We start from the raw sequence: 24,520 nt of genomic DNA, 5'->3' as shown, positions 1-24,520 counted from the left end.
GTTTTCTCTTCTATTTCTCTATATACACGAGTCACAATTGTTTAACAAAAAAAATGTTTAGTTCATTTAGAAGAATCCTTAATCACTACATACAACATGGCGGCCTTTAAGTGTGGACATCCTTTAAATCCTGCGCCGGGGAATGGAAGATTATATTCTTTTCATCGTTTTTACTGACACTGAGTTTGAGTTTTGAAGTATTTACAAGAACATTGTTTTTAGCTAGTTGGGGTGCGTTGAGTATTGCCCATCAGATTGGCCCGTTACAGATCTGCAAGCACGAGAATCTCATTGTGAAAACATATAAGAAGAAGTCACAGATTGTCAGCGCTTACTCATTGTCTCCTGCTGTATCTCTACTTTGTACGAGGGATTGTCATAGGCCGCATCGCTCTTTCGCGGCGGTGTTATCGAAGCCGTCTGATGCACTCGCCTCCTGGTTATGATCAGCAGCAGGGCAAGCGTCGACATTATCGCCAGTGCGGCAATCACAGAAACAACAACAAGCGGACCGTAATAGTCGCCGACTGGTTGATCTGAGACGCCCGCAGTGAGCAGTTTTCCTGAGGAAATTGAAAAACCCAGAAAATTAAATAAGAATGGAAAATCTTCGAGACAAATTATAGATAAAAGAAAGGTAAAGGTAAGTTATAACATTTATGGCAATAATATTTATATAAAATAAGAAAATACGGCTTCGGAACGCCGAAGATTGAATACCCTTGTAGAACTATGAAACGTGTGGAGAATAGTGTTGCTCGTAATTGTTAATTTTTAGTGGAAATTTCTTGAAAAGCTGCGTATTTTTCCACAGAAAAACTCATTTTGCAACCGACCGATTTTAAAGCCTCTTAATGATTAGATATAGCTCATTTATAAAGAGCACAGTTTACATTTAGTATAAATTTCGTGACTAGAGGTAAACTGAAACAGAAAATAATTTTTGAAATTTCTTAATAACGAATTCAAGACGACGATTATACGAATAAGCGGACGGACATTAGTGTATTCGTTTTGAATAAACGGAGGCTTAACATGATCATTATCTATATGGCCATTAATGATGCTTGTAAAAGGCTAAGAGATATAAAGGTCAAATGGTTCTAATGCAAGCTAATGTTTTGGATATTGAATATCATATATATGAGTATAGATATATGTATATGATGATTGATAAGGGTTACCAAGATTCTTAAAGCTCAAATAAATCCTTTCAAAAACACGCAAGACTTGAAATGGGAAAAGCTCAGCTTAAAGACATTTCGAACTATTTAATATATGACGTACCAGTTTTGCCCGGCGTCGCTGGACCACCTGGCTTGGTAATGAAGTTGACCACATTGCTCTTCTTGGTGTTGCCATTGGTCAGGTACATTTCCAGCCAGAGGCGATACTTGGTGCCTGGCTTGAGGTCCATGATCAGGGTGCCAGTTGTGCTGTCCCGCTTGGCCACCTTGAACACGCTGGAATCCTCCTTGCCGGCATCGCTCTGATAGATGGCGCGATAAATGTGCACGAATTTGTCCTCGGGATACGGCACGCCATTCCAGGATATTTCCACACTCTGTGTCTTTACCTTGGTGACATTGACCATCACATCGAATCCGTAGACATCCGTTTTGGGTGCGGTGCGCACCTTGATCATGTGTCCGGCCAGCAGCTCGGCTCCGTGGCCCGCGAACGGAATGTAGTAGAGTCCGATTTCATAGCCCGTATCGGGCTGCAGATTCTGTATGGTGTAGCTGGTGAGGGTGCGGTGTATCAGCGGCGAGGAGGAATATATCATGCCCGTGAGCTCCTTGTAGCGCAGCTGTACCCCATCAACGTACTCCATTTGATCGTCGCCCAGCTTCTTCCAGGTCAGCTGCAGCCAGGTGGCATTCGTTTCGCTGACATTCAGCTCGGGATCCTCTACGGTCTTGAATATATCCTGGAAGTCCGGCCTATAGTCGGAAATCTGCGGCGGTGGCGTTATCGTTCTCTCCGCTGGCATCTTAACCGTGAAGACTCTGCTCGTTGGCTGCGAGTTGAGATCGCGCAGGATCAGCGTTATTTTCACCTTGTACAACGAATTGGGCTCCAGGCCAGGCAAATCGAATTCCATTTGTGAGGTGGCAATCAGATCCTCGGGCGGTGCAAATATCTGCTGCTCCCAGCTGGACGTATCGTTGCTCGGGCCATTCGTATAACGCAGCTCCACGCGTCCGTGAAGATTCACATAGACCTGGGGTACAGTGAACACTATGCGAATGGTACGCGGATCAATGGGCTCCAGCGTGTGCACTTCGATATCAGGCTGCAGATTGTTGAAGCCTGTAAAAAGAATCCAAGTATTGAATATTGCATCATGATGTCTATTCCCAGATCCAACTCCAAAACAAATCAATAAAGTTCTACATATCTGAGCAGACTTTGATTTGGAATAGGTATTTAGAATAGGCTTGGCTGATTCACGCTTATTTCTAATTATAAGTTTGGATTAGTTTAGGTTAAGCGTTTTCTAAGAAGCGCAACAATGATGCGGATGACTGGTAATGGAGGTGTGAGTGTATGTGTGTGTGTGTGGGAGAGTGTATGTGGATTGAATGTGGAACTCGGAGTAGTCACAGTTAGTACAGTTTAACCCTGTCATTGTGTATATCAGTATAGCAGTGTCCATACGGCATGAAGAGAGAGAGAAAGACTAGAATAAGCAATGAGGGATTTGACTAGAATAGTGGGATCTCAACCTGCTTGCTGGATGGGTCGCTTGTCCGGGCCCTGGCTCTGAGTCTGATGCAGGCTGTGCTCGCTGGCCTGTGTGGATAGGCCAGAGCTGGTGCTCGAGCTGGGCGTAATGCTAGGCAACTGCTGCAAGGATTCGTGTTGCTGCTGTTGCTGCTTTTGCTGCTTTTGCTGTTGTTGCTGCTGTTGCTGCTGGGGATGATGCAATGGGGGTGGCACACCCAGGCCGGGTATCAGCGGATAGCTCTCGTAGGCCACGGGCTGGCCATCGACTATGGCAATGCCATGTGGAGGCGGTGGCGGCGGCACTCCACTGTGCACAATGGGCACATAATGCGGCGGCAGCGGTCGTTCTTGTTGCTGTTGTGGTTGTTGTTGTTGTGGCCCAGGTGCTGCTCCGCCAGGTACGCTCTGCTGCAAGTGCTGCAGAATCTGCTCGATTCTCACATGCGAGGGCAGATTGTGATTGTCCTTCTGGGGCAGTGTCTGTGCCGGATGACCGGGCTGCTCAGCACCCAGGATATTGAATAGATCCGACTGACTAGTAGGCACCGGCGGAGGCTTGCCCTGCGGTATGCCGTTCGGATTAATGCCATACGGCTCATAGGGATTGTATGCCTCATAGCCGGGCTTGCCTGGATTGTAGAAGCCAAAGGGTCCGAGCTGTTGCTGATGTTGCTGCTGCTGTTGATAATCGTTGTAGTGGCCGCCCAGCTGCAGTGGCACGAAGCCGCCGCCCGGCGGCAATGGTGGCCCATTGTTCACCTCGTCCTCCTGCTGATCCTCGTGCACATCGTACTTGATATCATTCTGTTGCTGTTGCTGCTGTTGCTGTTGTTGGGCCTTCTTGTGAAGCTTATCGTGTTTGTCAAAGACACCCGCGCCCGATTTGGGCGGCTTGCCATCCAGCGTGGGATAAAAGGCGTTTAGCTGTGATTTCTTTTCATAGTCAACATCCGTTGGCTTCTCGTGGAACCCTTTGTTAGCCGCCGTCGAAGTGGTTGCTGTTGTCGTTGTAGTTGTCGCTGTCGCTGTCGATGATGTTGTTGTTGTTGTTTCTGATATTGGTTGCATGTTGAATGGTATTTTGATTATTTACAAATGCATAGCGTTAAGTTTGTTGTTGTTTCGTATGAGCATAGAAATTCAAAAATATATAATACAGCACAAATTCGGGGTCATTAAAAACATAAATAAATAAAGAGAGAAAAAGAACGCAAGATAAGTAGCAGAAGCGCAAAAATATACACAAACTTAGTATGTGGTATGAAATCATAATGGAAAAGCCAAAAATGCTTTGGAAACATGCGAGAGAGATGGGCGATATAAATGAATATGCTTTCAAAATGTTTGATAACGAGTTTTCGAATTATTTTCCAATTGCTTTCAATTAACATAATTGCTCCGTTTACACCTCAACCTAAATTTAGACATAAATAATAATATACCATAAACTAAACTCAAGTCTAGTGTAAACGGAGCTAAAACAAGAGATTGAATTGTTCGGTTAGACTTTTGCATGCAATACACTAAGAGAAAATCTCTTTTATGCATTCACTAGCCATATTTACCAGTCGGATTTGAGGATTGGTTTTGTTGCTCTTGCTGTGTCGCCTCCTCCTCCTCCTGCTGCTGGCCGGCGCCGCCGAGCTTAGGCGCCAGCGGTGCGCATGTCCAGTGCTTGCAGCACTCATCATCGGGAATGGGCAGCAGACGTGCCTGTGCCGGATGACAGGGCAAATCTGCTGGCGGCAGCGCCAGCACAGGCGGACAAGCCGGACGGCATTCCACCTTGCCGTTCTCGCAGTAACAATGCTTCTCGCAACCTTGATTGGAATATGTCAAGGAGGCAGGCCATGTATGGCTAAATGTTTTGAATGAGCATGTGTTGTTAGCTTACCCGTCAGATTGGCCGGAATGGGTGACCAGTTCTCGAATTCCATGCCCTGGTAAGTGCAGGTGCCGTTATCCGCACAGCGCATGCTCTCCGGACAGCAGTGGGGCGCCACGGGCTTGAAGTCGGACGGCACTGGCTCCCAGCGTATGCAATGTGGATTGAGCACGTCCAGTCCAAAGGTGGAGGGACACTCCACCTTGGCGCAATGTACGCCCTGCTCGTTGCAGATGCACAGCTGCTCGCAGCCGTCACGGAACTGCTGGCCCAGCTCATACTGTGCGCCCTTGAAGCTGCAGGTGGGCGTGGCGCCGCCAGCGTCGCGCGCCTGCTCCTCCAGGCCGAAGCTGCGCTCCTGCTCGTGCTCGTCCCCAATGCTGTTCTGGCCACCATGCAGCGATGGCAATGGAGCCAACGGCTGCTGTTGCTCGTGATCGTCCAGCGTAACATCGCACAGCTCCAGCTGGCAGCATACGTCCTTGGGATCCTTTACATAGACACACTTGTCGGCACGCGTGTGGTTGCGTTCCGGGCAGCGTGGTCGGCAGTCCATGACGCCACCCTCATCGCAGTGACAGATCTGCTCGCAGCCGATCTCCAGGCGCTCGCGGAACTTGTAGACGCCGCCCTGGTAATGACAGTCGTTGCGTGGCTTGGGTGTGGTGTCTGATCAGATGCGTATGTGTGTGTATGGAAGGTGGCAGAATATGTTTGTGTGTGGAAAGCACATGACGTTTATGGAAAGCACAGAAAACACAGCGTTAAAGCATGGACCAAAGGCTACAAAGCAACAACTGGCAAACCACAGCAAGAGCTTTCTCTGCATCTGCCGGCTTGCATTGACCTGGACTCACCTTCGTTCTGTTCATTGTTGTTAGCAACAGCTGGCATGCCCGACTCGGCTGTGGCCACGCTGGGCTCCAGCAATGGCTCGTCGCATTCCATTGTCCTACAGCACTCGTCCTCCTCGACCAGACGCTCGTGACAATGCGGATTGGCCATGGTGCGTTGGCTGCCACGCGGATAGGTGGCACCCCTGCAGCGCGGCTCACAAATCCACTCGCCGCGATTACAGGTGCAACGCTCATCGCAGTCCCGCTCCATGCTCTCGCCATGCTTTTGAAGCAAAAGAGAAATCCGTAAATTAAAATCTTTGTATTATATCTGCGCATGCATTCAACTTAAGATTGATGTCAACAAAACATTTGACTGTTAATTATAAATAGGAGGCAGATATGAATAAGATAAAAGTCAAATATAGAACTGAATATTTATCAAAAAATTAGAAATAAACAGAACAGCGAGCACAATGTGGAATACTTAAGAGCTGGAGTAGGTCTCCTTCAGGGTTCACATTTGTAATTTAAACTAAAAAAGTTGAACTAAAATGAGAGTATTGCGAAAGCTATTACAAAAATTCGAATCGGGAAAATGTCCCTTGAGACTTTTAATAATTACAATTTGCTTGAGCATAAACTCAATTGTGTTCAATTGAAATAATAAAAAAAAAAGAATGTACTTTTATATATTTTTTATTCTCTAAGTGTGCATACAAATTATGCGAAAAACAAGTTTCAGTTCCATTTGGTGGCATTCGAGTTATTCGAGTTATATTGCTTGCAGCTTTCGCTTCTGAAAAAAAAAAAAAAACATCTCACCAGCACTAAGTAGCTGGTTATTTTTAGTGATTGCCTTAGAACTGTGACCCAATTGACAGCTAATGACAATAGATTCAGTGTTCCAGTTTGGCGAATTTTATGTGAAAGGCGGGTGTAGCACAAATTGTGCACAATTTTGCGTCAATTTGCAGAGCAGACTGTGCGCGGGGGAAGCTCATCAATCATTTGTTCATTTGTTCATTTGTCGACTGCTTAACTGGGTACTGAAGAAAATTGGTAAACATTTCCTGCTCTGGGTTTGGAGACTTGAGTGCACCAATAAGCAGATATGTCAAAGCTCCGGTTTAACTGGCTGGCGGCACGACCCACACGCACGACTAGACGCACAGATTGGAATCAAGTTCGTTGCCTGAGTCTTTTGCTTAGCACCCAGAGCTATGCAGTCTTTTGTTCTTTGAATTAAGCATTGCGTAGGTTTGTTTCTCTGAATACGCTTTATGTGCGATTTTTCGCGCCCTAGCCACATCTTAACGCCTTTGAACAAAATGTACATTAGGCTTTCCAGAGAACTTTTAATCTGAAAAGCCATAAAGCGATGGCCATTACATGCTGACTAAAGCCAAGCTCGCGTTGGCATACTAAACTATATACTCGTATGGCCCATAAAGCGTGTTCAATTTAAAAGCTATTTGCCTGCTCAGTGTAAAAACTATTTGGGGCATGCGGCGTGGCATGTTGCACGTGTCCGCTGCCGATCGATCGCAATTTATAAGAAATAACAGAGCAAAAAACAACAGACAATTCATTAAAAGTGAAAGCAAAATTATTTCATATCGAAACGTGCCGTAAACCCGATTATGAATAGTCCAGCAAAAACAATTTAAAATATGAAAAAAAAAAAAATAAAAAATAACTAAATTAATTAAGGAGCGCAGTGAAAATACTCTGTTATTTAAAGGTGACTCGAAAAACGAAAACTTAATTGTTGTATAATCAAAAATATGCCCTGCAAACAGAGCTGAAATAGATGCATTAATTAGCCCGCTGTTTTCTTACAATTATTACAAAGAGCATAACAAATTCGTAGGGCCCAGCATAATTTGTTGTTAGGGTATTAAAAGAAAACCCAAGCGACCGCTTAATTAAAACAAAATCAACAGCAGAGCTCTCGACAACAACAACAGCAACAACAGCAACAGCTGAATGGGTTGGTCAGTAGCGCAGGCCGGAGGCGTTACTGCTGCTGTTACTGCTGCAGTTACTGCTGCTGCTAGTCTGACTGCGATCCATTGGCGAGCAATGTACACACGACTCGTTTAATGCCTCTGGCTTGGGTGCAATGTTTGATGAACACGTCACACTCGGACTGACGCACAGAGGCGTGTAGCAATTTATGGATATTAGACGCTGGCGTTAATAAGCTGATAGATAGAAAAGCTGGCGATTCTTACAGTCAGACAACAAAGCAGCTAACAGAGATCGACATATTGTGGCGTTGATTGACCCAGACTAAAACAGAGGCTGGGCCTGATTATGAGACAGCGACAGCGACAACGACAACGACAACGACATCAATCATAGGTCAGCAATTTGCTGGCATTTTTCGATTTAAGACCCGCAAATATTTGCATAATTGCGGCAAGAAACCGCGAAAACAGCCAACAAGGGAAATGTGCACCCAAATATATTTTTTCGAGTGCACACAGCAACAGCAGCAGCAGCAGCTGCGACAAACTCTTTACAGCCAGTTGACCGGTTTTTATGAGTGGCCCAAACTTGTTGAACATTATGCAATCAAGTGACGACAAGGCAAATTGGAGTTGCGTGCCAGGAAGTGCCAGAGTTTGCTGAGCAGACAAAAAGGAAGGCGTCTGTATACATACACATAAATGCATTCGCACAATCTGCATGCCTAGCTCATGTTGGCTGCCAGGTGGGTGTACACCTCTTTATTAGCTGCATAGCTGGTCGCCTTCAAATAAATTAGTACTATATGTACGCACCTTATAGCTCTTGTTGCTGGCCAAGCATTCGCGATGCATGGTATCCCCGCTGGCCGTGATCTCCACTATTTTCGGCACTTCCGTTTCCGGTTGCGGCGTTGACGTGCTGGAAGTTGTTGTTGTTGTTGTTGTTGTTGTTGTTGTAGTTGTAATCAGCTCAGTGCGCTCCTCGTCCATGCTGACATCGCTGAGATCCATCAGAGCCTGATGCATGGTGGCATTGTGTCGGAACAGTAGCTCAACGTCCTCGTTGCTGCCGCCTCCTGCCGAGCGACCCTCGCCCGCAAAGGCAGCCAATGGCGTATGAGTTGTTGTTGTTGTTGTTGTGCTGTTGCTTGTTTCGTCCTCGATTGGGTGCTGCACACCATGCACATGCTGTCCTTCAACAATGCTAATCACTGGAGCCGCATCCACTGCGAATCGCGGCATGACTGTGGTGGCCTCCTCCTCCGCGTCAACCGCGCGCACCGTCGGGTGCTGGGTCTCGGGTTCATTCATATTCATGGCGCGTGCTCGGGATGTTGATGTCGTCTCAGTTGCTGGCTGCGCTGTTGCCTTGTTCTCCATACTGACAATAATGCCAGCCCGCGATTCGGTTGTTGTCGCTGCAGTTGTTGTTGTTGTCGCTGCAGTTGTTGTTGTCGCCGGCTCGCCCTCCTCGGTGCTGCTCGACAGCATTTGATAATCTTCGTGCTCGGCCAGGCGATCATGATTCTCGGACAGTATATGCACATGATAGGGATCTTCGGACTCAGTTGTTGTTGTTGCTGCTGCTGCTGCTGTTGTTGTCGTCGTTGTTGTTGGGGCTGCAGTTGTTGTGATCGTCGACGTCGACGTTGCTGTTGTTGTTGTTGCTGCTGTTGCTGCACTGGTTGTCGATGTGAGCGCGGGCTTTTCGTTGTCACTTTCATTCTCATTGGTGGCGGGCTCGTTCTCATCGCTGTTGCTGGCTGTTATGAGCGTTGCCGGATGTCGGAAATTATTAAAATCCTTGGCGTCGTCGTCGTTCTCATTGGAGATTTGGTTGAGCAACAGTTCGTTTTGTTGTTGCTGGTGCTGTTGCTTCTCCTGCAGCTGCTGCTGCTCCGTGGTGGCATCGCCGCCCACGCTCTCAGCATGCTCATCCCTCAAAGGAATGTGTTGTATATGCGTCTGATCCAGCTCCGACGGATGCACAATCGACTGCGGCTGCACAGCAGCTTCACTCTCAGCGCGCGGCGTAGTTGTCGGCTCCGTGGATGTAATCGGCTCAATGCTCGTGGAGCGCAACGTAGTTTCCTCCTGCTCGGGACTGCCATGCTCGGTGGCGCTGCCAACGACAGCTGCTGGCGGCATCGTGGTGATTGCTGCAACTAGGGAAATGGAATATTAGTTTAATTAGTTAAATATAATAGAACTAGGCATTGCATAAAAAAGACCAGAGTTAAGCAATAGAAATACTAGCAAATATAATTGCACTTAAGTCGGAATATGAGCTACCCCAATTCCACTTTTCAATTCTAATTTTTCTTATCTCATTTCGGATGCATTATTCATCGTACATAAATGCATAAGAAATAATGGTATATTCTTTGTATCCCATCTGCTTCAATTTTTCCCAATTGAATTCTTGAAATATTTGACGATAAATGAGAGTATACATTTTTCAGTACTACTCAATGTATCAACATGAGGATGATAGAGACTTTTAGCTATAACACCCAATCTGAATGGGGTAATAATTTTTTTAATAAGTTAAATAGACCTTAGTTTAATTAGCTTAAAAATAAAGGTCAAGGCTAAGCGGCAATTCTTGAAGTACAACTATAATGTTGGAGCTGAGTAATCAGGATTCGATTCAAGTTTTGTTAATTGTGATAAATTTAATTCTTAAGAATATATTTCCAAGATGAGCGCATAACTTCTGTAACATATATTATTATTGTTTTAATACCTGCCGAGCTATATTTATGATCGCTGAGCGATATTAAGAAGACATTTCTCAGCTCTGCAAATGTTTTCTGTTTAATAAGCACCGCAAAGAGCTATGGCCAATTTCAATCATTCTCGGACAGTTAGAACTGACATTATTGACCCATTCGAGGGGTAAATAAACTTTAAGCTGCCCATCTATTTGCTAAGCTGGCCCACATTTACGGTACCGGTACATCAGCAAGAATTCTTGCGCAAGGCTAGCGGAAACCGTAGCAAAAAAAAAAAAAGAAAAGAAAAATAGCTAAACCTTAACGTATTGGAAATATCTCACGCGTCTTATCATTTGCAACGCCATCATTGAAAGCTGCTCGTAATATCTGTTTGGCTGTACACTGCGCAGACGCAGCATCAGTTCCTCAGAATCGGCAAGGTATTCATTAAGCTGCGATTGCGTCTTCGCCAGCTGAATCATCGGGCCTGGCCCGCCGTTCTTGGAAGCATTGGCGTACGGACAAGCCCCGCGATGCCAAAATATCAGCCAGTCGCATCTCTTCTGATATTTCTGTTTTTTATATTGTTTGTATTTTTTTTTTTTTGTGTGTTGTCTTTGGCTCTTCAGAGTTTTTTTTTCTTCTTTCAGCTTTGCTTTAACGCGGTTAGGAACGACGGAGAGCGCGACAACTGCGGCTGGAACTTTGAGTTGGGCAAGTTGTTATTCTTCAGAGTCTCTGTTGTTGTTAAGTTTTTTATCTTGGTTCTTCTCTGTTCCTTCGCTCTTATATAATTACATTTATTTTCGGGCATAGTTTGGGGGCAAAAAGCTCATGTCATAAATAAATGATGACTTTAGTATGGCCTTCTTAGCTTGTATTATACAACAACAACTACAACAAAAGCCACACACTTGACTCTAACTTGGCACAGTGGGTCCAAATGATATCAACTCGTTCCAAACCAGGCAACCAAATTGAATAAAACATTAGTTGGTCTAAATACCAATTGCAGCAGTTTAAAATGTAATCAAGATTAACATAATATATGTTTTTTTTTTTCGTGACAATCAATTATCATGTTTTCTCTAAATTTCAATAAGTATGTACTTGAGTAGAGATTCGTACAAAAAGGGTTTTCTTCTATATTTTCGCTTCATGTACAACTTTTTTTCCTGACTGTTTAATTAACTAACTAATTGGGGATAAAACTAGTTACCCCATGAGTTTGAGATGCACAATATATGGAATATATCAGGCGCATGTAGAATGGGATCAAAGGTTTTTCTGCTTATTTTTAGAGGTCCATATAAGAACTTAATAAAGCTTTTTGGAAAATTCTACCCACAAGCAGTCTTTTTGCATCCTTTTTAAAAACATATATACTTAGTACAAACTTTGTTAGTTAGGCCCCAGTCTTGATTTAATGTACATCTATGCAGCTGTAAGATTTAAAATTATTGTTGGCTGCAGATTTATCTATTTGGGCGTGCAAAGTTCTTTATTAAGAACTTGTAATGTAGTTTGCATATAATTTACACACTCTTTTCATGTAGTTGCAACCTTTAACTTAAGCTACTCAGGTTACGAGGCACATGCGTCCATTACTTTATATTTCATATGAATCCATAGTACCTACGCTGACTCATGGCAAGGCAGCCAGCAGGCAAGAACTTAAGCCAAAAGAAAAACACCCGCAAGTCAACTTGACGAGCGCTGCAAATGTGCCCCCATGGGGGCGAGTCGAGTGCCAGTGACGAAGACATAGACGGAGAGCTATGCGTCCGAGTGTGCCTATGGACGCAGGGTCTGTCATGCATGCGTGGTAATAAGCATAAAGGCAAGGCAGCAGGCGGCAGGCGGCACCGATCTGGTCTTGGAGCCAGGCACAGTTGTCGTCGCTCCAATAAGAAAAAGTGCCTTTGGCTCTGCTGCGGCAGGCCGAGCCAAAGTCCGCGTTCAACGGACGCCAATTTAACGCTAAGAAAAAAAAAAGTAAAAAATAGGAGAGCTCAGCTCAGTTCGTTAGCCCAGACAGAGACCCTAGACCCAGAGCCCTAGCTGGGCCGGGCTGGGCCGCAGCATGCTCGTAAATGCTCTCGTCTCTTTCCACTGTGTGTGTATTTTATGCTTTGGTCCCAGACGTTGCTTTTATTGTTGCTCTTACCGAGAGTTGAGGGGCCAGAACTTGCGATAGGGTTACTGACTTGAACCTTGAATTTCAGTTCGTTATGCTGCCTGCAGCTTTTACTGCTGCCGTTGCTATTGTAGTTGTTCTTCTCTTTCTTGTTCTTGTTGTTGTTGTTGCTGTTGCTGCTGTTGCTGTTGTCACGGTTAGCCGTTTATAATAGTCGATGCTGCAGTTCTTGCCGTTTTTTCAGCTCCTTTGTTTTGTCCGTTTTTACTTGGTGCACAATTTGTCTTTTACTGTCATTGATTTTCATTTTTCACTGGCACTCGTTAAGCGCTCCCAACTGGCTTCAAACTATTTTTGTACGCTTACACACCTAGATGCCTTTACGGGCAGATAGGTAGAGTTTGTTGCTGCGCTTTTGGTGGTCTCTGGTTTGCCGTTATGCAAGTTTGTTTCATTTCAATCGGATATTTTTTTCTTATCTGCCATATACAAAAGACTCAGGCAACGAACTTGACTTGTTTGTTAGCCATGTCAAATGGACTTTCAGTCTCTCAGCCTTGTTTATGATGTGCACAGTTACGCCGAGCAGCTGCTTGATTATGATATATGACAATGGCTTCTATCCGCATGCCTCTCTTTAATACGCCCACAACTTGTGGGCAACAACATACCAGCACCCACAACAACAACAACAACAACAACAACTTCAACAATACCAAGCAAGCACTTATGCAGAAATGCAAAACGTTGTCGGTAGTTGAAACTCATTTGCGGTTTTTTCAAGTCGCCGCACGTTTTGCGGCTCTAAACAAACAGACAGCAATGCAAGGAGTTGGTCAGGGGTCCATAAGAGGTCTACAAATGATGTGCTTAGAATTGACAAGCTGTCACTACGAGCTGCATGCATGCAAACCGGATGTCTTTCTTGGCAGCTCAGCAAACCAAATAGATTTACAGTAGCAAACCATTAAACGGAACTCCGTACATAAGACTGTATCAAGAATATGGACAATCGTGAAGAACTTCGTTCTATGACAGAGCAGTTTAGTCCGAGGTTTTTGCTAGAATTTCAAGGAATTTTATAAGTTACTGGTCGCATCTTGTTTGGGGAAAAAGTCGTTTCTACTTGGAGCTTATATTAACTAAATATTACGATTTTGTACATCAGCTCTATCTTGATTCTGAAATCATCAACTTGATAGATCTTGAATATTACGTAAGAATTGTGTGGGAAAGTCTTAATCAAATTATTTAGTTCAGTTTTAATGCTAAGACTAATGCCATAACGAATGTCTTCTGATAAAAACAAGTAAATGTGCTATAGTTAGGAGTATCCGGCTAGGAAATACCCTGTATCCAGCAGAGAGCTGCCGTCACAAACAAATTCTTCCACAAAACACACACAAATTGTGTATTCAAATGTGTGTAAATACTATAGCTAAAGACCATGAGACCTTGGTGAGTGAGTTGTTTCCAATTTTCGGGGTGAATGGATTGAGGTATTCAAAAAGTAAAGCTTTCTGGAACTCTGCATACCATACAAGCTGACATTTTTGTAAGAGGAATTATGTTTAACATTTAAAGTCTCATACATTCGGAAAGGAAGACGGGCTTGGGTAGATCAACTCGGATGCTCATTGAGAATACACTAAATACGCTCTCGGAGAAGCCTCCTTTCCTCCTTACAATGTATACAGGGTATACAATTGTATAATCAAAAGAGTCCTCACTCATTGGTCGACATTCGTCTATTTATTTTGGTGGTAAATAATGTCGAGCCAGCCAACCGGAAGCACGTCACATACGGCCCACTCGGTATTCATAATGAGCACTGCATAATGACCATTAACCACAGTCCATGCTTCATGGTGCTTCGAAGTGGGTCTGTCCGTTGGGTCAAGCTTTTTTAACGCGCAAAAAGTGTCAACAAATGATGGGGGGACAGTAAATAGTATGTATATATATATATATATATATATGTGTAAATGTATATGTTCATTTACATTTGCTTGGATTTTGGGCAATGTAACGGTCATGCATGCGTCTGCTTCATAATGTGTGTGTCACGTATCCACGTATCCACGTATTCACAAAGCCGAACCGAATCAAAACAAAATTATTTGATTTGCCCACTTGAGCAGCTTTGGCTGCCATCTGATCCGGTTTTAGTTTGATTTGGACAAAACTTTTGAAAATTATAAACAAATACGAGTGGATATTACGCAATCAGCGGCACTTTGCGGCGCGTCGCCTGCATTTGGAAAGCTGTATACAGTTTTGGATATATATATATGTATATATACTCGCATTTTGGCAGGGTGTTAATGTGGCCTAATAATTAAAGCCAGACTTTGGATTTTCTTTGTTGTTGTAGAAATTTGATTATTTTGTTTTTGTTCGTTGAAATTTTAAAGTCTTTGTCTCTGTGCGGCCGAGGATGAGGAGATGATAGTGCATGTTGTTGGTTTTACTCGTATGTAATATGTTAATTTTTGAAACAATAAAAACATGATATAAAACTGGAGTGAAGGGAGAGGGATTTGCACATATAGTATAATGCTTGTGGAAAGATGACTCGAGCGCATTTTAAAAAATACTTTCAAATAGATTTCGTCCGTTTTGAAACTAAGCTTAGAAAATAAAAGACTACCAAGACTAGCTAACCCTAAAGTATTTATAAGTAAAAGCTTTTGACGATATTTTCCCTTCACCCAGCCAACACGGTCTAATAGATCCTAGGTTGGGTATATTCATATGATTTTCTTATACATTGAAGATGTAAATAATTGAAAACAAGGCTTTGTGGGTTTGTTGAATGCGCCAATGATTTTTCAACTGCAAACAAAGAACATATTTTTTCTCAATTAAGGCAGTTTAATATGGGTTAAATAAATTAAGGCTAAACAGTACATAGTTGGAGTTTAGATAGCTGGATGCCAGGTTTTTGTTTTTTTGCGCCTTATCTACCTTTCAATCTAGCTAATGACTTGTACTGAGAAGACAGAGAATAATGTTTAGCGGTGAGGCAGACATTTTCGATGGGGTAAAATACCAAGCCAAAGGCATTAGAAAAGTCCGCTACAACAACAACAACAACAACAACAACAAATTCGGAGGGAAAATAGTCAGGCAGTTAGACTAGCTGGCTAGCCATAAAACAAAATTATTTTCCACTATAAAAGGCAGCGTGTAAAACAGCATTTGACCTTTTCAACTGCTCAACTCGAAAGTTCATGTGCCCGGGCCAGCCAATGAAAAATGCAACTTGACTTGGAATTCGGACAGAGGCCGGCGTAGGGGGAGGCTGTGGGGGAAGCCAGCGCATCTAATGCTCTAAGGCAAGAAGAAAACAGAAACACGTTTCAGCGCGTGTCATCGTCCATGGAGAGGCCAAGACAAAGACCCCAACAAAAATTACATATGACTTTACACAAAAGCCACTTAACTTGGCTAAATTGATGGCTTTGGCCATATGGTAGCCGTATCACATCAACAGTTGCTGTATCTGCGTATCTATAACTATATTTGTATCTCAATGCAATGACACCACACATTTCAGTTGGCACAACAGCCGAGTGAATGCTCGCCGAGTTGCTTGGCCGGCCATGAAATCCACTTGCAATTGGATTTGGAATTGGAGCTGCAAGTGTTTCGTATGTGAGAGGCTTTGTGCTAAGTGCGTTTCCATTTGAAGGTCACCCGAATGGCACACGGCCAGCTAAAGGGTATTTGGGCACATAAGCTACAAAACAAATGGAAGTGACTAAGGCTTTAATTAAATCTTAGACTCATGTTAGAAAGAATTTCAGTTTGGATTACGAATATCTTTTTATTATTGTTATAAAGATTAACCTTAACACATTCATATTATATTATAAATAATACTATAGGAAAAAGCGCAAGCGTCCCGGCCTTTGGGCATATCTTATGTAGAGCTTAACTACATAATTTATAAAAATTATAAAAATGCAATTTATTTTTACTTTATATATGTGTGCACAGCTTGGATAACAGAAAAAAAAATGCGCAGTTCATAAATAATCAATTTGATTTACAGTTTATTCTCAATTAGATTACCTCTTTTTCATTATATATTCTTTTCTTTCTAACGCCAAAGGCAATTTACTCATGCTCTTATTCTCTTTCCCTCTTTTTCCAGCCAACTAACTAAGTATCCACTTCCTGAAAGCATTCTGTGCACCGTTCAATGACATAGTTAATTGCATAAACACCCCAGTACACAAACTCTACACACGCACACACATTAATTAAATTGCATTAATTGGAGTCGACTTTTTGCGCTACATTTTTCTCAGCGCACATAAAATAAAAAATTACCTAATGGAAAATCATGATAGAAAAACGCACGTCTAGACAAGAGGGCGTTACGTACGTAAACATAGCGTTTTGACTGTATGCAATTGAGTAAATGCATAAATAAAATAGCCTTTTGGCTGAAAAAACAAGTTATAATTATCTGGCTGCATTATTGAATTGCCCCTGACACAAATAGCCAGGAGCTCGGGCTCAGCTATACAGATTTTCACTTGGCATTTGGCTGCTATTTATGTCAGGTGTTAACCAGTTGTTCTATCACCTGATGCAGGCAATCAATTTTTTCTTTTTTTTGGATGACGCTGTGCACGGAGAAAGTCAAGCGATCGATGCAGGAAAAATCTCACGGAAAGTTCATAGACCACTGTTTTATGTACTGACTGCGACATGTTTTTTGACACTTCAGTTCGAAAATCCATGCACTCATATTTATGGGCGAAATGTTAATTGTTAAATGCAAGCACTGTCTACACTTTCACGCGTTCAAAATTCAGCCTCTGGCTAGTGTCAATGTACAGAGGAGTTATAGCAACAACAACAAACAAGCTGCAATTAACAACTATTTGCCGTAGTTGTTGTTGTTGTTGTTGTTGGTCCACACACACACACATACGTACGTACACACACAAGTCTTAACGATCTTTAGCTATTTTTGTTAAAAAGTTTTAAGCTACTTTTACTTATCGGTTCATTATAACGGACGTTAAATTTTGCCAGCTAATCGTGCATGAACTCCAAGCGAAAGGTAAGCCCAAGGGAAACAGACGTATATATATATATATACATATGTATATATGCGTATAACACATGCCACACCTATGTGAAAAATACTTTTCATTTTTGGCATATTTCTCACACAGCAAATTTCATCTTTATCCTTGAAAAAAAAAGAGCACACATAACAAATAACTTAGGCCACAAACTTGTTTATCTGCGGTTTTCTGCAGAATTCGTACGAGAAACAAACAAAATTAAAAATAACATATTAATAAGAAACTCGGCAGAAAATGAAAAATGGAAGCATCAAACAAAAGACTTGCGACACTCCGATGATAAATTGTGCGAAAATAAAAGATTTCTTTATGCGTTCACAGACTGTTGTTTTATATCGAAACGCTTCCTTAAAAGTAGATAGTTTTTGCTTGAAGTCTTGTCAACTCGCAAAGTTCAAAATTCAATTTCCGCTCAAGTTCCACGACATCGTGCATCAAGTATGCAAATGCAAATTTCCAAGTGCGTTCGTTTGCAATAATAAGAAGCCAGCGGTAATAAACAATTAACGTAATCGCAACTCATGATTTCCCAATTGAAATTTATTTTTATTTACTTTTTTCTTTCCTTGAAGAAAGTAACCAAAAAACTGAAAATGATGAGCTGCACCGATAATTGAGGTCGTTACTTGGCCTTTGGTTTTGTTTATGATATTGAATTTAATATTTCGTGATGTGTATTATTGTGCAAGGGGACCTTCATAAGTTAGTTGTAAAATAAGTACAGCTGTATATACAATATATAATTATATATACATATATATATTTCAATATATTGTATTTTGGCAAGCCATGACGAACGCAGGCCCTGACTTGCGTTTGAGCCAGTTAATAGGATTTTGCACTTTTTCGATTTATCTGCACCTCGACTCTAGCCAATGCAAGGCCATCAATTAGCGCCCAATTTTCGCTGGGGTTGGGCCAAACCGCAAAAAATTAACATAAATGATTTATGCACTCAACTTTTCGACGTGCTCTGCAATTTTCCAACTCATTAACAAGCTGCAATTTATTTGCACTTGGCTTTGTTCAAAAACCATTTACATATCTCGCTGCATATTGCTTCGTTTCTGTTTTTACAAGCCTGTAACGTGTACAGCAATTGTGGGCCTTAGCGGTCAAGTCTATTAAGCTTGGCAAACAGAAATTATATATTTCAAAAACTCGACTTTAGTGCTAATAAACAAATTACTTGTTAATCTATTTATTATACTCTGATTGCTTGATTGGAGAACATATATTAAAATATTAGATTAAGTAAAGTTAAATAGCTAAACTAGCTTCTAATTAGAAGGTGACCCTCCGATGACAAATATATTTTAAACAAGTAAGAGGCTCTAGTCGGGAGCTCCCAAACCCTCTTCTTCCAACATCAAATGCATATATATATTCTATTTTAGAAGCTATATGTCAAGTTTGGTGACTCTGGCACTTATTATTTACCAAAATTGCCCAAAAAACAGGATGTCGATATCGATTTTTATCGATTGCTTGGAAACGGAGTAAGTTATCGATTATCGGAAACAAACTCGATCTGCGCGGGAACTAGGAGCATCTACATCTTAAATTTTAAGCCTCTAGCTCTTATAGGTTCTTAGATCCTTGCGTTTATAAATACGGACAGACAGACAGACGGACGGACATGGCTAGATCGACTCGGCTATTGATGCTGATCAAGAATATATACACTTTATGGGGTCGGAGTTGCTTCCTTCTGCCTGTTACATACATTTGCATTTTGCACAAATACAATATACCCTTATACCTATTTTTAATGGGTTCAGGGTATAAAAAATGTATTGCATATCTGTTACGATATATTTATGTTAATAAAATTTTAATAAAGGAACATCATTCCAGTATGAGCACCATATAAAGATGTATTAATTTAAACATAAGCTATATGACTAGATAACCAGACCTTTCCAAAAGAGAATGCAAAGCTCCAACTATTGAAGATTACACGAGTTCGACATTGTTTTGATACATTTGATGATAAACATATAATTAAAAGCAGACTTGTTATTTTAATCTGTAAAATATTAAAATGTCCAATATGTCAAAATTAGAAAGTTTCGATTATGAAAACAAAAAGAACAAAAAGTTAGTCTCTTTTCGCTTAAATACAGATACATGTAGCTTGTCTTAAATCGGATTAAAAACAGACATGACTAAAAATAAAATACATTTTATAAATTATTAAAAAACAAGCTTACAAATGGTCAACTTTCCAGTTGGAACAAAACCATATTTCTTGTTTGCGTTTATATAAGATTTTCTAACGACAGCGTAATTAATAACTAGCAAGGCATTGAGCTTAAACTGTCAATTGGAAACTAGTTTAACGACTGTCGTGCAATTAGGCACTAATTGTAACATTTATAGATTATTTTCTAGCATTGAAGTAAGCACATAAAATGTATTTGTATCTATAAATAGGGCAGATCAATGTGTACGTATGAATATATGTATTGCAATTCAGACCTGGGCATATTTATATAACTATATTTAATTTATGCAAGTAATTAGCCCACACATTTTTTTTATCAGTTAACGAAAGCCAGCTCATCAGATCTTTGTTAAGATATATGTGGTAACTTCTTTTATTCATTAACTAATGCTGTACATGGGGGCTGAGATGTGTTCAGCATCTTTGAGAGTTGCGTCAGGTTTTTTGTGGGGGTGTTTGGCATCTAAATGATTTATGATGATTTTTTGCCATCTGAGTTCAAGTTAATTTACTGCACGCCGTTTTAATTGGCATTGCCCAAAAACAACATAACATAACATTATTGCGGAGTTGGTGTACACATAACACAGTACCTACACGAGCTTCAAGTGGCACCCAAATCTACAAATGACTTAAACAAACATTTATGACATACATTTAAAAGGTGTAACAGTTGTCAGTGGGCACGCAGGTGAAGGACATGACTCATGCGTATATTCAAATATCTATTTGCATCACAAAGTTTGTTAAGTAGCTTGTCACAATAAAAGACTGCTAGTCAAAACATCTACGATAAGTAAAAGGCGTTTGGCTCAGTTCGTTGTTCAAGTCTTTTGTTCGCTTTTGAACAATCTGTGTGGCCCCTTTTTAATCGTATCATCAGCAGGTAAAAGAGCACCAGTTATAATCACGTTTCATGTCATCAAAGCAGCTGTTAACTCTGTTGCAAAGCGCCGGCAACGTGACACGTTTGATGTGCAACTGACATTAAACCTAAAATTACAGCCAACTAATTATAAAAGACACTGTTGCCACAGACTCCACAGAGAATAGAGCTAAGCAATTAAAGTGCTAACCCAATTTAGAGCAGTGTATTTTGAGTTAAGGCTTCGATCGGTGAGCGGAGCAGGGGCCTTTCACTTACTTTACTAAAGAAACTAAGCTTATCTAAATAAAGGAATTAGAACAAATGTGTCTAGAAATTTATTGACGAATTTCTATTTACTTTTAGTTCAATTCAAACGAAGGGCAGCTTTATGGCTAACTTTCAGCATAAGTACAATTTTAAATCTATATTAGAGTTTAATTTATCAACATAGATATTTGATACATATCTCTCTTTTGTCTACTATTTGCTTAATGCTTCACTTGATACCGAAATTGTTTTCAACTTTGAAAATGATTTCCGCAGCAGCTAAAAGAAAAGTTTTCATTTTTTTGAGTTTCACTTTGAAGCGCCGCGTAATTAACGAAATAATTCAACAGGAAACTAATAACAGATGCCGAAACAAAATTCTGTCTATGATTAATCTAAAGAAAATGACGCACACCGAAATTTCGTTTATCAAGCTGGTGCGCTCCATTTAAGCGAAAAAGGGAGTAATTATGGAAATATGCTTTACCGATCGATACGAAAACGGGCGGCGGCACACGACGTCGCGTAGCGGCGTTAATTGGTAACTCAAAGAACGAAATTTGATTATGGGGCCCGAGTCATCGGACTCGAGAACAGTGAGATTAAAGTGTTTGAAAAGCTTTCGAGACGCGCCCGGGCGATGTCTATGCTATCTATAATTTTCGTGCCTTCGCTTTTCTAACTCACCAGCTTCGCTCGCGTTCAATTTGTTGGGACCCAAAGTCGTTGAACTATCCAGCATGCTCGCAGTCGCAGTCGCAGTCGCAGTCGACTCGCTACTTTGTTCTACGCCAATTGTTGTTGTTATGTTCGTTGTGGAGGCAGCTTCAGTTGTTGTATCCAGCGCTGGCATAATCGTAGTGGGAACGGCTGCAGCATCATCCTCGCCTGCAGGCGCAGACGCCGCACGCTCAATTTGAATGCCAAGCAGCAATAATCCACAGAGACTGGCCACAAAGAGTCTACTCCACAAAATCGACGCTGTGTCGCCCGGAGCTCTTTTTTTTCTACACGCTTGCATTTTGATTTTGATTTTGTTTTTTTTTTTTTTTTGTATTTTCGGTATGGATTTTTGGTAAGTTTTTCACACACCTTTGCACTTGTTGTTAATTTCGAAATAATCAAATGACTAAAAAATTAAATTCAAGCAAATTAGTTAAAGGTCTCAAAGCCGCATCATTATCTAACAACACTTTCATATCATAAGTTATGATGTTTTTCTCTCTCTCTCTCTCTCTGCCTCTCTCTTTTTTTAATACTTTGTTAAACCGCGCATTTGTTAAATATCGTTAATTTTTTGCACGTTTCGCGTTTGACATTTGTTTTGCTTTTGGTGTGTGTGATTTTGTACCTTCGTAACGGTTTTTTTTTTTTGCAATCTATTTGGTAACCGAAACGCTGTCATTTCCGTTGAAAGTTGAGTTAAACAATCTTGGGGGTTTAATTTTAGCTGCAACTTTTATATTTCGTGTTACATACGCTAATAATATTTTAAATATATTATTAAAATGTTGCTCAATATAATAATATATAATTTTCTGGGCATGCGCTTTTTTGATTGATTTCTTATGTCACTTAGTTGCAGTCAAGTTCGCTTCCTAAGTCTTTTATCTCAGTTCAAACTGTGCCCCATTCTCTAGTTCTGGCCTTTCTCTGCTCTGTCCTAAAAGCAATAACTGGTAAAAATATTCAAGAAATATTCAATGCGCATGCAATCCCCAATAATGCAATAGCAGCAGCAGCAACAACAAGAAACATTTTAGATCCAAATTACAGCCGCAAAAATGTATATTTGAACCGGTTCCGCGAGCAACTGCAAACGCCAACAACAAACCACAACTGGAAGCGGCTCTGTGGCATTATTTGCGGCAACTTTGGCCGACTGCGACTAACTAGAAAACCACAAATGCTATCAATGCTGCCTCGACTATTACTGCTGCTGCTGCTGCTGCTGTCGTGCATTTGGCCATGTTTTGGCTTGCATATTGGGTTAATTTTAATTAGTTAGCGGCTGCCAAAAACAATGCACGGCACGTTACAGTTCGCACAGTTGAACTGCGCATGTTTCTATTTAAATAAATAACTAATACTTGTTTATTTATTTCGGCTAAAGTTTGTTTTCCAAATGATGTCATTGTAAAAGTTGCTGTGCCCGGCTATTTACTTTGACATTTCACATTTCACTCTCACTCCTTTTATGTAGAAATGGCAACGGCAAAAATCAAACAAAACACACAAGAAAACAACAGTTGATACAGAAAGAGAGAGACTGTGAAGGGAGTGAAAAACTTGTTTGTTTTTTTCGTTTCGGGATTTTTAATGGAATTTTTTCATTCAGCCTTTTCAGCTGAATGTTTCACTGGATTTCATTCGTTGTCTGAGCGTCTGCTAAGAAGAAAGCCGTGCTTTGCATATAACCATTACACACACATACACACATACATATATGCACAAGCCGCACACTTGAATACTTGTTGGTATTATGATTTGCACTAACCCGCTGCGCAAAGGTTTTCAAAGGTGGCCAAGCGCACGGGCCACGTTTCTAGAGAATAGTTTAACACGCGTGCGTTTCGTTTTGGTCTAGCAACCGCTCCGGCTGAAGCACATACACCAACTGAGCGCGCGGTGGGGCCTGAACTAGGCTCAGAGCACAACATGACGATCTTTCATGATATTAACTCACCACGGCGCCGGCCACGTCGTCGTGGCCAACACTCTAATCACGAGACCAGGCAACAGCAAATGCCTGCCAACTGGTTTGAGTTGCTTTTTGATTTCGGTTTCGACTGTGTTGAGTTTGTCTGGCGGCAACAGCTGAGCAATTGCAGGCCCGCAACAGGTGAGAGAGCGCTGCTTGACATAATCGAAATCGAAGTCGCGCTCTCGCATGCCTCAGGTGTGTCTATTCTGTGCCTGTGCCTGTGTGTGTGTGTGTGTATGTGGTGGGTGTGTTGCTGCTGCCAAAAGCCGTTGGATTTTTGAATTTACCAAAGGAAGGCTGCAGCTACATAAATTTGACAAGGTAAGCTCTGCGAATTTCTTTGAACCGGCCAACCAAAATCTCAGTCTCAGTGCGAGTCTCAATGTCTCAATGAAAAGATCAGCTGACACTTATTGGTGCGATTACGCCCACTGCTTAAGATTTGTCGCGGGGTCTATAAACTCGCCGTCTGACTTTCAGCGAGCATAAAAGGCGGCTTACAAAATTCCAGCTAACTGCATGCGTGTCGCACACATATATATAGGTAGTAAGTAAGCACTCGTAGGCGGACTAAGAAAAAGCCATAATCATCTCAATGCCAGGCTGCGCCCCGAAAAATGCCTGAACATGCAATTGCTGAAATGCCATCGAAGCGAAGACGCGCCCAGAAACCGTCAGCACACATCAACGGCAGGGCGAATTCTGGCCAAATTCATCAGTCAAAGAAATGTGACTCAATGAGTTCAGCACAAAAGCCAAGAGACGTCAAAAGCTGTAAACCTAAAGCCCACAACTATCATGAAAATGTGCAGCAGTGTCTGTTAGCGTTAGAGTTGTTCACGTTGTTCGCGTTGTTGCGGTTGTAATTTTAAATGCAAAAATGCAAAAATTCCAAAATGCGCTTATGCTATTGCACAAACTTTGGCCAAGTGAGCGCCACAATGGCACTGTGGTACAATTTCCATTGTTAGTCACACTGTCAGCTGTGTGTTTTGCTGTTGTTTTTGCCGCTTATCTTGGGCTGCTGCTGCTGCTGCAAAGAATAATAAAAAACAAACAAACTTT

At 41.6% G+C, this 24,520-nt stretch overlaps 1 protein-coding gene across 6 annotated transcripts; it reads right to left on the bottom strand.

Moving 5' to 3' along the window:
• Positions 1-188: 188 nt before the first annotated feature.
• Positions 189-23,331, bottom strand: LOC115759429 (putative epidermal cell surface receptor). Of its 6 annotated transcripts, XM_030700337.1 has the most exons (10): positions 23,194-23,328; positions 21,439-21,880; positions 8,241-9,592; positions 5,473-5,734; positions 4,625-5,284; positions 4,341-4,550; positions 2,730-3,779; positions 1,288-2,313; positions 336-563; positions 189-271 (listed from the first exon to the last, which is right to left on the bottom strand). In XM_030700337.1, the coding sequence occupies exons 2-10, from the start codon at positions 21,770-21,772 to the stop codon at positions 264-266; spliced, it is 5,130 nt and encodes a 1,709-aa protein (XP_030556197.1). In that variant the 5' UTR covers positions 21,773-21,880; positions 23,194-23,328; the 3' UTR covers positions 189-263. The 6 variants fall into 6 exon arrangements, with proteins under 6 accessions (XP_030556197.1, XP_030556193.1, XP_030556192.1 ...); XM_030700333.1 differs by lacking the exon at positions 2,730-3,779 and having other exon boundaries at positions 4,296-4,550; positions 23,249-23,331; XM_030700332.1 differs by lacking the exon at positions 2,730-3,779 and having other exon boundaries at positions 4,296-4,550; positions 23,194-23,322.
• Between the last annotated feature and the right edge of the window lie 1,189 nt (positions 23,332-24,520).

This window comes from Drosophila novamexicana, unplaced genomic scaffold (assembly GCF_003285875.2).
Source record: "Drosophila novamexicana strain 15010-1031.04,08,12 unplaced genomic scaffold, DnovRS2.1 tig00000308-arrow-arrow-pilon, whole genome shotgun sequence".
Taxonomy (NCBI): Eukaryota; Metazoa; Arthropoda; class Insecta; order Diptera; family Drosophilidae; genus Drosophila; species Drosophila novamexicana.
This window is presented reverse-complemented; position numbering and strand designations above follow the sequence as displayed.